The sequence below is a fragment of the Haliotis cracherodii genome, unplaced genomic scaffold (assembly GCF_022045235.1).
Source record: "Haliotis cracherodii isolate W230 unplaced genomic scaffold, xgHalCrac1.p SCAF_11, whole genome shotgun sequence".
Lineage (NCBI taxonomy): Eukaryota > Metazoa > Mollusca > Gastropoda > Lepetellida > Haliotidae > Haliotis > Haliotis cracherodii.
The window spans coordinates 34,765,562-34,779,804 of record NW_027266266.1 but is presented as its reverse complement, the minus strand read 5'-3'; the positions used below and the strand labels follow the sequence as shown (position 1 = coordinate 34,779,804).

Here is a 14,243-nt window from a genome sequence, read left to right as displayed (position 1 = left end):
GCTGGTACACGTTTGTCCAGTTGGGGCTGAAGTTGATCGTGGTGGTACACCTGGTCCTAAAGATTTATTCACGACATGCTTAAATAAAACGGATTTCTTTTGAAATAAAGTGGGGGAGTGAAGATATTGAATGAAATAAATCTCAAATAAGACATGAGAAACCGGCGTCTTATAGATGATAGAAATGTATATAAAAGATGTCATGCACATTGAATAGGTGCAAAAGAAAGAAAGAATTACCCCTCTGACACGAGTCCCCGGAAAATCCACGTCTACAGATACATCGACAATTTCTGATATCTCTTCTGGCTGTCCCTGACTCGTTACAGTTAAGGCTGGTACACGTTTGTCCAGTTGGGGCTGAAGTTGATCGTGGTGGTACACCTGGTCCTAAAGATTTATTCACGACATGCTTAAATAAAACGGATTTCTTTTCAAATGAAGCGGGGGAGTGAAGATATTGAATGAAATAAATCTCAAATAAGACATGAGAAAGCGGCGTCTTATAGATGATAGAAATGTATATAAAAGATGTCATGCACATTGAGTAGGTGCAAAAGAAAGAAATAATTACCCCTCTGACACGAGTCCCCAGAAAATCCACGTCTACAGATACATCGACAATTTCTGATATCTCTCCTGGCTGTCCCTGACTCGTTACAGTTAAGGCTGGTACACGTTTGTCCAGTTGGGGCTGAAGTTGATCGTGGTGGTACACCTGGTCCTAAAGATTCATTCACATGCTTAAATAAAACGGATTTCTTTTGAAATGAAGTGGGGGAGTGAAGATATTGAATGAAATAAATCTCAAATAAGACATGAGAAACCGGCTTCTTATAGATGATAGAAATGTATATAAAAGATGTCATGCACATTGAATAGGTGCAAAAGAAAGAAAGAATTACCCCTCTGACACGAGTCCCCCGAAAATCCACGTCTACAGACACATCTACAATTTCTGATATCTCTTCTGGCTGTCCCTGACTCGTTACAGTTAAGGCTGGTACACGTTTGTCCAGTTGGGGCTGAAGTTGATCGTGGTGGTACACCTGGTCCTAAAGATTTATTCACGACATGCTTAAATAAAACGGATTTCTTTTGAAATGAAGTGGGAGAGTGAAGATATTGAATGAAATAAATCTCAAATAAGACATGAGAAACCGGCGTCTTATAGATGATAGAAATGTATATAAAAGATGTCATGCACATTGAATAGGTGCAAAAGAAAGAAAGAATTACCCCTCTGACACGAGTCCCCAGAAAATCCACGTCTACAGATACATCTACAATTTCTGATATCTCTTCTGGATGTCCCTGACTCGTTACAGTTAAGGCTGGTACACGTTTGTCCAGTTGGGGCTGAAGTTGATCGTGGTGGTACACCTGGTCCTAAAGATTCATTCACATGCTTAAATAAAACGGATTTCTTTTCAAATAAAGTGGGGGAGTGAAGATATTGAATGAAATAAATCTCAAATAAGACATGAGAAACCGGCTTCTTATAGATGATAGAAATGTATATAAAAGATGTCTTGCACATTGAATAGGTGCAAAAGAAAGAAAGAATTACCCCTCTGACACGAGTCCCCCGAAAATCCACGTCTACAGACACATCTACAATTTCTGATATCTCTTCTGGATGTCCCTGACTCGTTACAGTTAAGGCTGGTACACGTTTGTCCAGTTGGGGCTGAAGTTGATCGTGGTGGTACACCTGGTCCTAAAGATTTATTCACGACATGCTTAAATAAAACGGATTTCTTTTGAAATAAAGTGGGGGAGTGAAGATATTGAATGAAATAAATCTCAAATAAGACATGAGAAACCGGCGTCTGATAGATGATAGAAATGTATATAAAAGATGTCATGCACATTGAATAGGTGCAAAAGAAAGAAAGAATTACCCCTCTGACACGAGTCCCCGGAAAATCCACGTCTACAGATACATCGACAATTTCTGATATCTCTTCTGGCTGTCCCTGACTCGTTACAGTTAAGGCTGGTACACGTTTGTCCAGTTGGGGCTGAAGTTGATCGTGGTGGTACACCTGGTCCTAAAGATTTATTCACGACATGCTTAAATAAAACGGATTTCTTTTCAAATGAAGCGGGGGAGTGAAGATATTGAATGAAATAAATCTCAAATAAGACATGAGAAAGCGGCGTCTTATAGATGATAGAAATGTATATAAAAGATGTCATGCACATTGAGTAGGTGCAAAAGAAAGAAAGAATTACCCCTCTGACACGAGTCCCCAGAAAATCCACGTCTACAGATACATCGACAATTTCTGATATCTCTCCTGGCTGTCCCTGACTCGTTACAGTTAAGGCTGGTACACGTTTGTCCAGTTGGGGCTGAAGTTGATCGTGGTGGTACACCTGGTCCTAAAGATTTATTCACGACATGCTTAAATAAACGGATTTCTTTTCAAATAAAGTGGGGGAGTGAAGATATTGAATGAAATAAATCTCAAATAAGACATGAGAAACCGGCGTCTTATAGATGATAGAAATGTATATAAAAGATGTCATGCACATTGAATAGGTGCAAAAGAAAGAAAGATTTACCCCTCTGACACGAGTCCCCAGAAAATCCACGTCTACAGATACATCGACAATTTCTGATATCTCTTCTGGCTGTCCCTGACTCGTTACAGTTTAGGCTGGTACATGTTTGTCCAGTTGGGGCTGAAGTTGATCGTGGTGGTACACCTGGTCCTAAAGATGTATTCACGACATGCTTAAATAAAACGATTTCTTTTCAAATGAAGCGGGGGAATGAAGATGTTGAATGAAATAAATCTCAAATGAGACATGAGAAACCGGCGTCTTATAGATGATAGAAATGTATATAAAAGATGTCATGCACATTGAATAGGTGCAAAAGAAAGAAAGAATTACCCCTCTGACACGAGTCCCCAGAAAATCCACGTCTACAGACACATCTACAATTTCTGATATCTCTTCTGGCTGTCCCTGACTCGTTACAGTTAAGGCTGGTACACGTTTGTCCAGTTGGGGCTGAAGTTGATCGTGGTGGTACACCTGGTCCTAAAGATTCATTCACATGCTTAAATAAAACGGATTTCTTTTGAAATAAAGTGGGGGAGTGAAGATATTGAATGAAATAAATCTCAAATAAGACATGAGAAACCGGCTTCTTATAGATGATAGAAATGTATATAAAAGATGTCATGCACATTGAATAGGTGCAAAAGAAAGAAAGAATTACCCCTCTGACACGAGTCCCCAGAAAATCCACGTCTACAGACACATCTACAATTTCTGATATCTCTTCTGGATGTCCCTGACTCGTTACAGTTTAGGCTGGTACACGTTTGTCCAGTTGGGGCTGAAGTTGATCGTGGTGGTACACCTGGTCCTAAAGATTTATTCACGACATGCTTAAATAAAACGGATTTCTTTTGAAATGAAGTGGGGGAGTGAAGATATTGAATGAAATAAATCTCAAATAAGACATGAGAAACCGGCGTCTGATAGATGATAGAAATGTATATAAAAGATGTCATGCACATTGAATAGGTGCAAATGAAAGAAAGAATTACCCCTCTGACACGAGTCCCCAGAAAATCCACGTCTACAGATACATCGACAATTTCTGATATCTCTTCTGGCTGTCCCTGACTCGTTACAGTTAAGGCTGGTACACGTTTGTCCAGTTGGGGCTGAAGTTGATCGTTGTGGTACACCTGGTCCTAAAGATTTATTCACGACATGCTTAAATAAAACGGATTTCTTTTGAAATGAAGCGGGGGAGTGAAGATATTGAATGAAATAAATCTCAAATAAGACATGAGAAACCGGCGTCTTATAGATGATAGAAATGTATATAAAAGATGTCTTGCACATTGAATAGGTGCAAAAGAAAGAAAGAATTACCCCTCTGACACGAGTCCCCAGAAAATCCACGTCTACAGACACATCTACAATTTCTGATATCTCTTCTGGATGTCCCTGACTCGTTACAGTTAAGGCTGGTACACGTTTGTCCAGTTGGGGCTGAAGTTGATCGTGGTGGTACACCTGGTCCTAAAGATTTATTCACGACATGCTTAAATAAAACGGATTTCTTTTCAAATAAAGTGGGGGAGTGAAGATATTGAATGAAATAAATCTCAAATGAGACATGAGAAACCGGCGTCTTATAGATGATAGAAATGTATATAAAAGATGTCATGCACATTGAATAGGTGCAAAAGAAAGAAAGATTTACCCCTCTGACACGAGTCCCCAGAAAATCCACGTCTACAGATACATCGACAATTTCTGATATCTCTTCTGGCTGTCCCTGACTCGTTACAGTTTAGGCTGGTACACGTTTGTCCAGTTGGGGCTGAAGTTGATCGTGGTGGTACACCTGGTCCTAAAGATTTATTCACGACATGCTTAAATAAAACGATTTCTTTTCAAATGAAGTGGGGGAGTGAAGATATTGAAAGAAATAAATCTCAAATAAGACATGAGAAACCGGCGTCTTATAGATGATAGAAATGTATATAAAAGATGTCATGCACATTGAATAGGTGCAAAAGAAAGAAAGAATTACCCCTCTGACACGAGTCCCCAGAAAATCCACGTCTACAGACACATCTACAATTTCTGATATCTCTTCTGGCTGTCCCTGACTCGTTACAGTTTAGGCTGGTACACGTTTGTCCAGTTGGGGCTGAAGTTGATCGTGGTGGTACACCTGGTCCTAAAGATTTATTCACGACATGCTTAAATAAAACGGATTTCTTTTGAAATAAAGTGGGGGAGTGAAGATCTTGAATGAAATAAATCTCAAATAAGACATGAGAAACCGGCGTCTTATAGATGATAGAAATGTATATAAAAGATGTCTTGCACATTGAATAGGTGCAAAAGAAAGAAAGAATTACCCCTCTGACACGAGTCCCCCGAAAATCCACGTCTACAGACACATCTACAATTTCTGATATCTCTTCTGGATGTCCCTGACTCGTTACAGTTAAGGCTGGTACACGTTTGTCCAGTTGGGGCTGAAGTTGATCGTGGTGGTACACCTGGTCCTAAAGATTTATTCACGACATGCTTAAATAAAACGGATTTCTTTTCAAATAAAGTGGGGGAGTGAAGATATTGAATGAAATAAATCTCAAATAAGACATGAGAAACCGGCGTCTTATAGATGATAGAAATGTATATAAAAGATGTCATGCACATTGAATAGGTGCAAAAGAAAGAAAGAATTACCCCTCTGACACGAGTCCCCAGAAAATCCACGTCTACAGATACATCGACAATTTCTGATATCTCTCCTGGCTGTCCCTGACTCGTTACAGTTTAGGCTGGTACACGTTTGTCCAGTTGGGGCTGAAGTTGATCGTGGTGGTACACCTGGTCCTAAAGATTTATTCACGACATGCTTAAATAAACGAATTTCTTTTCAAATAAAGTGGGGGAGTGAAGATATTGAATGAAATAAATCTCAAATGAGACATGAGAAACCGGCGTCTTATAGATGATAGAAATGTATATAAAAGATGTCATGCACATTGAATAGGTGCAAAAGAAAGAAAGATTTACCCCTCTGACACGAGTCCCCAGAAAATCCACGTCTACAGATACATCGACAATTTCTGATATCTCTTCTGGCTGTCCCTGACTCGTTACAGTTTAGGCTGGTACACGTTTGTCCAGTTGGGGCTGAAGTTGATCGTGGTGGTACACCTGGTCCTAAAGATTTATTCACGACATGCTTAAATAAAACGATTTCTTTTCAAATGAAGTGGGGGAGTGAAGATATTGAATGAAATAAATCTCAAATAAGACATGAGAAACCGGCGTCTTATAGATGATAGAAATGTATATAAAAGATGTCATGCACATTGAATAGGTGCAAAAGAAAGAAAGAATTACCCCTCTGACACGAGTCCCCAGAAAATCCACGTCTACAGACACATCTACAATTTCTGATATCTCTTCTGGCTGTCCCTGACTCGTTACAGTTAAGGCTGGTACACGTTTGTCCAGTTGGGGCTGAAGTTGATCGTGGTGGTACACCTGGTCCTAAAGATTTATTCACGACATGCTTAAATAAAACGGATTTCTTTTGAAATAAAGTGGGGGAGTGAAGATCTTGAATGAAATAAATCTCAAATAAGACATGAGAAACCGGCGTCTTATAGATGATAGAAATGTATATGAAAGATGTCATGCACATTGAATAGGTGCAAAAGAAAGAAAGAATTACCCCTCTGACACGAGTCCCCAGAAAATCCACGTCTACAGATACATCTACAATTTCTGATATCTCTTCTGGCTGTCCCTGACTCGTTACAGTTTAGGCTGGTACACGTTTGTCCAGTTGGGGCTGAAGTTGATCGTGGTGGTACACCTGGTCCTAAAGATTTATTCACGACATGCTTAAATAAAACGATTTCTTTTCAAATGAAGCGTGGGAAAGAAGATCTTGAATGAAATAAATCTCAAATAAGACATGAGAAACCGGCGTCTTATAGATGATAGAAATGTATATAAAAGATGTCATGCACATTGAATAGGTGCAAAAGAAAGAAAGATTTACCCCTCTGACACGAGTCCCCAGAAAATCCACGTCTACAGACACATCTACAATTTCTGATATCTCTTCTGGCTGTCCCTGACTCGTTACAGTTAAGGCTGGTACACGTTTGTCCAGTTGGGGCTGAAGTTGATCGTGGTGGTACACCTGGTCCTAAAGATTCATTCACATGCTTAAATAAAACGGATTTCTTTTCAAATAAAGTGGGGGAGTGAAGATATTGAATGAAATAAATCTCAAATAAGACATGAGAAACCGGCGTCTTATAGATGATACAAATGTATATAAAAGATGTCATGCACATTGAATAGGTGCAAAAGAAAGAAAGAATTACCCCTCTGACACGAGTCCCCAGAAAATCCACGTCTACAGATACATCGACAATTTCTGATATCTCTTCTGGCTGTCCCTGACTCGTTACAGTTTAGGCTGGTACACGTTTGTCCAGTTGGGGCTGAAGTTGATCGTGGTGGTACACCTGGTCCTAAAGATTCATTCACATGCTTAAATAAAACGGATTTCTTTTCAAATAAAGTGGGGGAGTGAAGATATTGAATGAAATAAATCTCAAATAAGACATGAGAAACCGGCGTCTTATAGATGATAGAAATGTATATAAAAGATGTCATGCACATTGAATAGGTGCAAAAGAAAGAAAGAATTACCCCTCTGACACGAGTCCCCAGAAAATCCACGTCTACAGATACATCGACAATTTCTGATATCTCTCCTGGCTGTCCCTGACTCGTTACAGTTTAGGCTGGTACACGTTTGTCCAGTTGGGGCTGAAGTTGATCGTGGTGGTACACCTGGTCCTAAAGATTTATTCACGACATGCTTAAATAAACGAATTTCTTTTCAAATAAAGTGGGGGAGTGAAGATATTGAATGAAATAAATCTCAAATGAGACATGAGAAACCGGCGTCTTATAGATGATAGAAATGTATATAAAAGATGTCATGCACATTGAATAGGTGCAAAAGAAAGAAAGATTTACCCCTCTGACACGAGTCCCCAGAAAATCCACGTCTACAGATACATCGACAATTTCTGATATCTCTTCTGGCTGTCCCTGACTCGTTACAGTTTAGGCTGGTACACGTTTGTCCAGTTGGGGCTGAAGTTGATCGTGGTGGTACACCTGGTCCTAAAGATTTATTCACGACATGCTTAAATAAAACGATTTCTTTTCAAATGAAGTGGGGGAGTGAAGATATTGAATGAAATAAATCTCAAATAAGACATGAGAAACCGGCGTCTTATAGATGATAGAAATGTATATAAAAGATGTCATGCACATTGAATAGGTGCAAAAGAAAGAAAGAATTACCCCTCTGACACGAGTCCCCAGAAAATCCACGTCTACAGACACATCTACAATTTCTGATATCTCTTCTGGCTGTCCCTGACTCGTTACAGTTAAGGCTGGTACACGTTTGTCCAGTTGGGGCTGAAGTTGATCGTGGTGGTACACCTGGTCCTAAAGATTTATTCACGACATGCTTAAATAAAACGGATTTCTTTTGAAATAAAGTGGGGGAGTGAAGATCTTGAATGAAATAAATCTCAAATAAGACATGAGAAACCGGCGTCTTATAGATGATAGAAATGTATATGAAAGATGTCATGCACATTGAATAGGTGCAAAAGAAAGAAAGAATTACCCCTCTGACACGAGTCCCCAGAAAATCCACGTCTACAGATACATCTACAATTTCTGATATCTCTTCTGGCTGTCCCTGACTCGTTACAGTTTAGGCTGGTACACGTTTGTCCAGTTGGGGCTGAAGTTGATCGTGGTGGTACACCTGGTCCTAAAGATTTATTCACGACATGCTTAAATAAAACGATTTCTTTTCAAATGAAGCGTGGGAAAGAAGATCTTGAATGAAATAAATCTCAAATAAGACATGAGAAACCGGCGTCTGATAGATGATAGAAATGTATATAAAAGATGTCATGCACATTGAATAGGTGCAAAAGAAAGAAAGATTTACCCCTCTGACACGAGTCCCCAGAAAATCCACGTCTACAGACACATCTACAATTTCTGATATCTCTTCTGGCTGTCCCTGACTCGTTACAGTTAAGGCTGGTACACGTTTGTCCAGTTGGGGCTGAAGTTGATCGTGGTGGTACACCTGGTCCTAAAGATTCATTCACATGCTTAAATAAAACGGATTTCTTTTCAAATAAAGTGGGGGAGTGAAGATATTGAATGAAATAAATCTCAAATAAGACATGAGAAACCGGCGTCTTATAGATGATAGAAATGTATATAAAAGATGTCATGCACATTGAATAGGTGCAAAAGAAAGAAAGATTTACCCCTCTGACACGAGTCCCCAGAAAATCCACGTCTACAGATACATCGACAATTTCTGATATCTCTTCTGGCTGTCCCTGACTCGTTACAGTTTAGGCTGGTACACGTTTGTCCAGTTGGGGCTGAAGTTGATCGTGGTGGTACACCTGGTCCTAAAGATTCATTCACATGCTTAAATAAAACGGATTTCTTTTCAAATAAAGTGGGGGAGTGAAGATATTGAATGAAATAAATCTCAAATAAGACATGAGAAACCGGCGTCTTATAGATAATAGAAATGTATATGAAAGATGTCATGCACATTGAATAGGTGCAAAAGAAAGAAAGAATTACCCCTCTGACACGAGTCCCCAGAAAATCCACGTCTACAGATACATCGACAATTTCTGATATCTCTCCTGGCTGTCCCTGACTCGTTACAGTTTAGGCTGGTACACGTTTGTCCAGTTGGGGCTGAAGTTGATCGTGGTGGTACACCTGGTCCTAAAGATTTATTCACGACATGCTTAAATAAAACGATTTCTTTTCAAATAAAGTGGGGGAATGAAGATGTTGATTGAAATATATCTCAAATAATATATGATAGACCGGAGTCACATAGATAATAGAAATGTATATGAAAGATGTTATGACAATGAAAAGGTGCAAAAGAAAGATATATCTACAATGTAGGCTGGCACACGTTTTTTTTCGGTGGGAAGGCTATGGCCTGTGTTGAGCGTGGTGGAACATCTGGTCCTAATGTTGTTTGCGCGATATGTTTACAGACGCTCAGAAAATACACTTTTTTAACAAGATAGGGTTTGATACAGCATGTGAGCTGAAAATTGAATGAACAAGTGGAAAGCATTAAAATGAGAGAAATACTGGTATATGAGACACGGGATAATGTGTACAGAAGAGCGACATAGAACCCCTCTGACACATTTGTTTATGAGGGCCAGCTGGAGCTTGAATGGATAGTGATGGTGACTACGCAACATACCTACATATTATTTATTCAGTAAAATTTGTGAAGAGTTATACTATTTTACCATGTTGTTACAGACTATATACTATTGGGTTGACAAGCCTATATGAAAACAATTAAATGATATGATTGAGTGATGAAGTATATTGAGGAACTATTTCAGACAGTAATCAGTAATCAGGGACTGATGTCTGAAAAAACAAGTTGCTCGTCTGTGACTTATTATGGAAGTGGAAAAGTAGAGGCGATGCAATCTTACTGAGGTAACAAAGATTTTAAAAAAGTGTGAGGAAAGAGAAAAATGAACGAAATCAGCTAATCTGATGCTTGGGCAAAGAATGTATTGTATCAAAACGAATGAAGAAAAGTGAAAGCCAAGGCCAGTATGTGAGAGTGAGTGAGTTTAGTTTTATGCCGTCTTTGCAATATTTCAGCAATATCACATTATCACAGAGGGTGACACCAGATATTTGAGTCTCACATTGTACCTATATGGAGAATAGAACCCGGGCCTTTTGTGTGATGAGAGAACGCGAAACCACGAGGCTAGCCCGTACATATGCACCGTCTGGGATTATTGTTGAAAAGGGAGAAGAAAATGTATGTCTATTACTGGAGCAGTCTTGTCCAGTGTATCCGTCCTGACATACGCACTGACAGTTCAGTTCATCAACAGATGCTGTTCCTCTGTCGTTACATCGAGGGTCACATCTTGGAGCTGAAATGCAACATTTGTATTTCCATGACAACGCACAGAATGCAGCAGAGACAGGAGGTCCTTTATATAATGGGAAAGCCTTAAAGGTTGAGGCAGAGTGACTGTAAACGTTGTATTAAGACATTGCTATACAGAAGGCACGCGTGTATAGTAACTGCACATTGAAAGATACTATTTTTAGGAAATGTCCATCCAAAGAGGCAAAACAATGGAACAAAAAGACATACCTTCAGGAATCGGTGTCTGACAAAGAAAAGAATATTGAAGCACACAGGTCATACAAATGGAATATACAACTGTATATCCATAGAATCCACGCTTTCAGAGTGGTTTATGCAGGAGAAGCAGGGTTTCAATAAAACATGTTCAGATTTTACTGGACACACTAAATACAAGGATGGAGTTAAGACAGTGGGTTAAAAGTGAGATAGAGAGAGTTGGGAACTTAGGGAATTTGCTGCTTTTAGATACCTAACAGCAAATTTACCATCGACGGCGGGGTGTTTCTGTATTGCAAGTGCACGATGTGCGCTAGGGTAGCCCGCATGTGATACAGATGAAAGACAACATCTTCTGTAGAAGACGCTCCCAAACAAAACACATAACATCGCAATTCATACAGGTTTATTTGTCTGTTTATAATCCCCATTTTGCATAGTTTAACAAACATTTCCCCTGCCTGCAGGACCATCAATAATGAATGAAAACACATCTGTTCCGGAACTGGATGGTTCTCTCCTCCTCGGCGACTGAAGCACAGCTGCAGAATCTTGTAGAAACCTACCTGGCATTCCCCGGATCTGGAGGTAAAGACACCACGCTCTCTGTTTGATACCCCTGCAATGTAACTATGACTTACTTGGTGTTTGACATGTGGGTCCTGTGAACTGGGAGGTACATCTGCATTCGCAGTTACCACTGAAGGCGTTCTGGACTGCGCTGCCGCGGTTTGCACAGGTGATAACGCTTGAACAGTCTGAAAGGCAATAACACCATCTTGTAAACGTTTTCTTGACCAAATGTTACAGCTTTTGAGTAAGTGAATGTCAGTTATTTCGCAGCGTGTTAGTGGAAGTAAATTCTGAAGTGAAGCCGGTTTCGAAATCTAAGAACACTGACACGGTGCTGCCCAACCAAAATCATATTGGTGTCGCACCTTCGATGATAGGATTCAGGTCCGCCGAAAGGACGTAATCCTGTACCGCGAATTTCAGGACCCTAGACCACTGGACCGCCCGTAAAGCATTTGAAATGGCCGGCGAATTGCAAGTTTCAGACATGCAGACAGACAGTTTATTCAGTAAGAAGGCCATGGGCCCATAATACAGACAATGGTTGATTGCATGAACTACGCATGCCAAGGAAGTAGTCGATTTAAGTTTCTCTTAGCCGTTGGACTTTATATAGTTATAAACATGTGTTATATACAACATCAAAGTTTTCTGATGAAATAATTTCAGTAAAAGATGTTACAGTTTGAAACTTGATATACTGTTTAAGATACATATTTCTTATGGCTGAATAACGCTCACATACAAGTAAAACATGAAATTCATCTTCAATAAAACATATACCATTTTCTATACAATATTTACATAATCGTTCAGTGTATGGGACATTTGTGTATCTCCCCAAGTCAATTGCAAGTTTAAACTTGCTACATCTGAAACGAGTCATACATATTCTCAGATGTACTGGTATGGGGAGTGTAAGATATTTTTCTACATTCAACAGGGATTTAAAATGTTTATAATAAAAGGTATCAGATATACTATTGATAGAACTACACCATTATTGTTGAAGGTTATCTAATAATCTTTGCTTAAAAAGATGAATAAATATCTTCACATTGCCAACGTCTTGTGTTAACCATACATATCCGAAACCTAATTTAAACAAAATATTCTTAATGTGAGTAGCCCATGTGGTGCGACCAGAATGGTCCAGTGATTTGAGCATTAAATAACATTGGCGAGGCAGTCTGCGCTCGTCCAAACGCAGTAGCTTGCACCAATACTTGATGGCCCTTGTGGTATACACAAGTTGGAGAGGGGCTCTTCCGCACTCTCCTAAAACCATTGCATTGTTTGTTGTTTTACCTGTATTTAGAAACCATTTACACATTTTGTTCTGTACGTCTTCAATAATTTTACAATATGAGATGCCCCATATTTCTGCACCGTAACAGACAATAGGCACAATCATAACATCAAATATCTTAAATAAATCTTGACAGGGTATATTACCAACTTTCTTTTGATATCTATATAATGTCATAATGGCCTTGTTACTCTGTGCAGCAAGAGTATTTAGTGCCTTAGTCCAAACAAGTTTGGGCGTGAACACAATACCCAAATATCTATAAAACGACACGGTTTCAATATATACACTTTTAAATTTCCATTTTTCATAATGTCTATTGGGTCCGCCATTTCTGAATACCATAACTTTAGTTTTCTTCAAGTTTACCTTCATGCCTGTGGTATTGCAAAAATGTTCCAAGGCATTGATCTTCTTTTGTAAATTAAAAGGTGTATCAGCAATAGATGACACGTCATCAGCAAACATAAGTGCATATATTGCTGGGCAGTCTTTAGTAATAAAGACAGTTTGTCCTCCATAATTTTCCATAAAATTTACAAGTTTATTTATGAATATTTAAAACACCTGAGGGCTGAGGATGCATCCTTGACGGGTACCTATATTACACTTAAAGTATTTGGATAACCCAGTAGGTGTTCTAACACAGGCACACAATTTTATTGTACATTGATGTAATAATAGTCAAAAACTTTCCGCAGACACCAATATTAGCCAAACTCTGTAACAACATATTGTGATCAACATTATCAAAAGCTTTTGAGAAATCTACAAATAAGCAGTAGAACCTTCCTTTCTTTTTACATGCATGCTTTTGGATAATGGCCTGTAGTGAAAATATATGATCTGTCGTGGAATAGTTGGGTCTAAATCCAGCTTGAGATTCGTCAATGATATTGTTATCATCACACCACCTCTGTAGTCTAGCATTAAGAATAGATGTAAATACTTTGCATATGGTATCAATGAGTGATATGCCTCTATAATTGTTGGCATCATTCACCAGACTTGAACAGAGGACATATGATACTTTTCCCCCAAACATCTGGAAAGTTACCACTCTCAAAGATTTTGTTAAATGTAATAACTAAAATTGGTGTAATTTGTTTCTCTGAAGACTTTAAAAATTCAGCAGCAATACCATCAGGCCCAGGGGATTTATTATTCCCAAGCTGGTTTATTTGACTTGATATTTCTTGTGCTAGAATAGGAATGTTAATTGTTAGATCATTATTGTCAGGGATATGGTACATACTGCTATCAAGTGCAAGATCCTGCCTAAAAAGAAGAGACATAAAATGGTTAGTCCATTGCTCAGTATTAATTGATTGAGTAACTGCATTAAATGGTTTATTATCCTTGAGCAGTTTCCAGAACAACTTTGGGTTGTCTCTTGCAGCTATCAGTTTTTCTCTTTGTGCTTCAAGAAATGAGTTTTTCTTTCTACTAAAAGCATTTTTAAACATTGATCTTAGGTGTCTAAAGAGTGAAAAATCTTCCCCATGATCTCTGTGAGCTCTCGGGGCTTTGTATTTGTCATGTTTAATTAATTCAAGTTCA

General features: G+C 38.9%; 1 protein-coding gene across 1 annotated transcript in view; it reads right to left on the bottom strand.

The window, feature by feature from the left end:
- LOC139456426 (fibrillin-2-like) overlaps nucleotides 1–14,243 on the bottom strand; it is a 62,914-nt gene that overhangs the window by 33,216 nt on the left and 15,455 nt on the right. The window contains exons 24-42 of the mRNA XM_071238132.1: nucleotides 11,443–11,559; nucleotides 9,229–9,378; nucleotides 8,898–9,047; nucleotides 8,567–8,716; nucleotides 8,234–8,383; nucleotides 7,900–8,049; nucleotides 7,567–7,716; nucleotides 7,234–7,383; nucleotides 6,903–7,052; nucleotides 6,572–6,721; nucleotides 6,239–6,388; nucleotides 5,572–5,721; nucleotides 5,239–5,388; nucleotides 4,238–4,387; nucleotides 2,572–2,721; nucleotides 2,239–2,388; nucleotides 1,905–2,054; nucleotides 575–724; nucleotides 241–390 (exon numbers count right to left, since the gene is read on the bottom strand). Coding sequence (XP_071094233.1) covers nucleotides 241–390; nucleotides 575–724; nucleotides 1,905–2,054; nucleotides 2,239–2,388; nucleotides 2,572–2,721; nucleotides 4,238–4,387; nucleotides 5,239–5,388; nucleotides 5,572–5,721; nucleotides 6,239–6,388; nucleotides 6,572–6,721; nucleotides 6,903–7,052; nucleotides 7,234–7,383; nucleotides 7,567–7,716; nucleotides 7,900–8,049; nucleotides 8,234–8,383; nucleotides 8,567–8,716; nucleotides 8,898–9,047; nucleotides 9,229–9,378; nucleotides 11,443–11,559 — 2,817 coding nt within the window. The remainder of the gene's footprint in view (nucleotides 1–240; nucleotides 391–574; nucleotides 725–1,904; nucleotides 2,055–2,238; nucleotides 2,389–2,571; nucleotides 2,722–4,237; nucleotides 4,388–5,238; nucleotides 5,389–5,571; nucleotides 5,722–6,238; nucleotides 6,389–6,571; nucleotides 6,722–6,902; nucleotides 7,053–7,233; nucleotides 7,384–7,566; nucleotides 7,717–7,899; nucleotides 8,050–8,233; nucleotides 8,384–8,566; nucleotides 8,717–8,897; nucleotides 9,048–9,228; nucleotides 9,379–11,442; nucleotides 11,560–14,243) is intronic.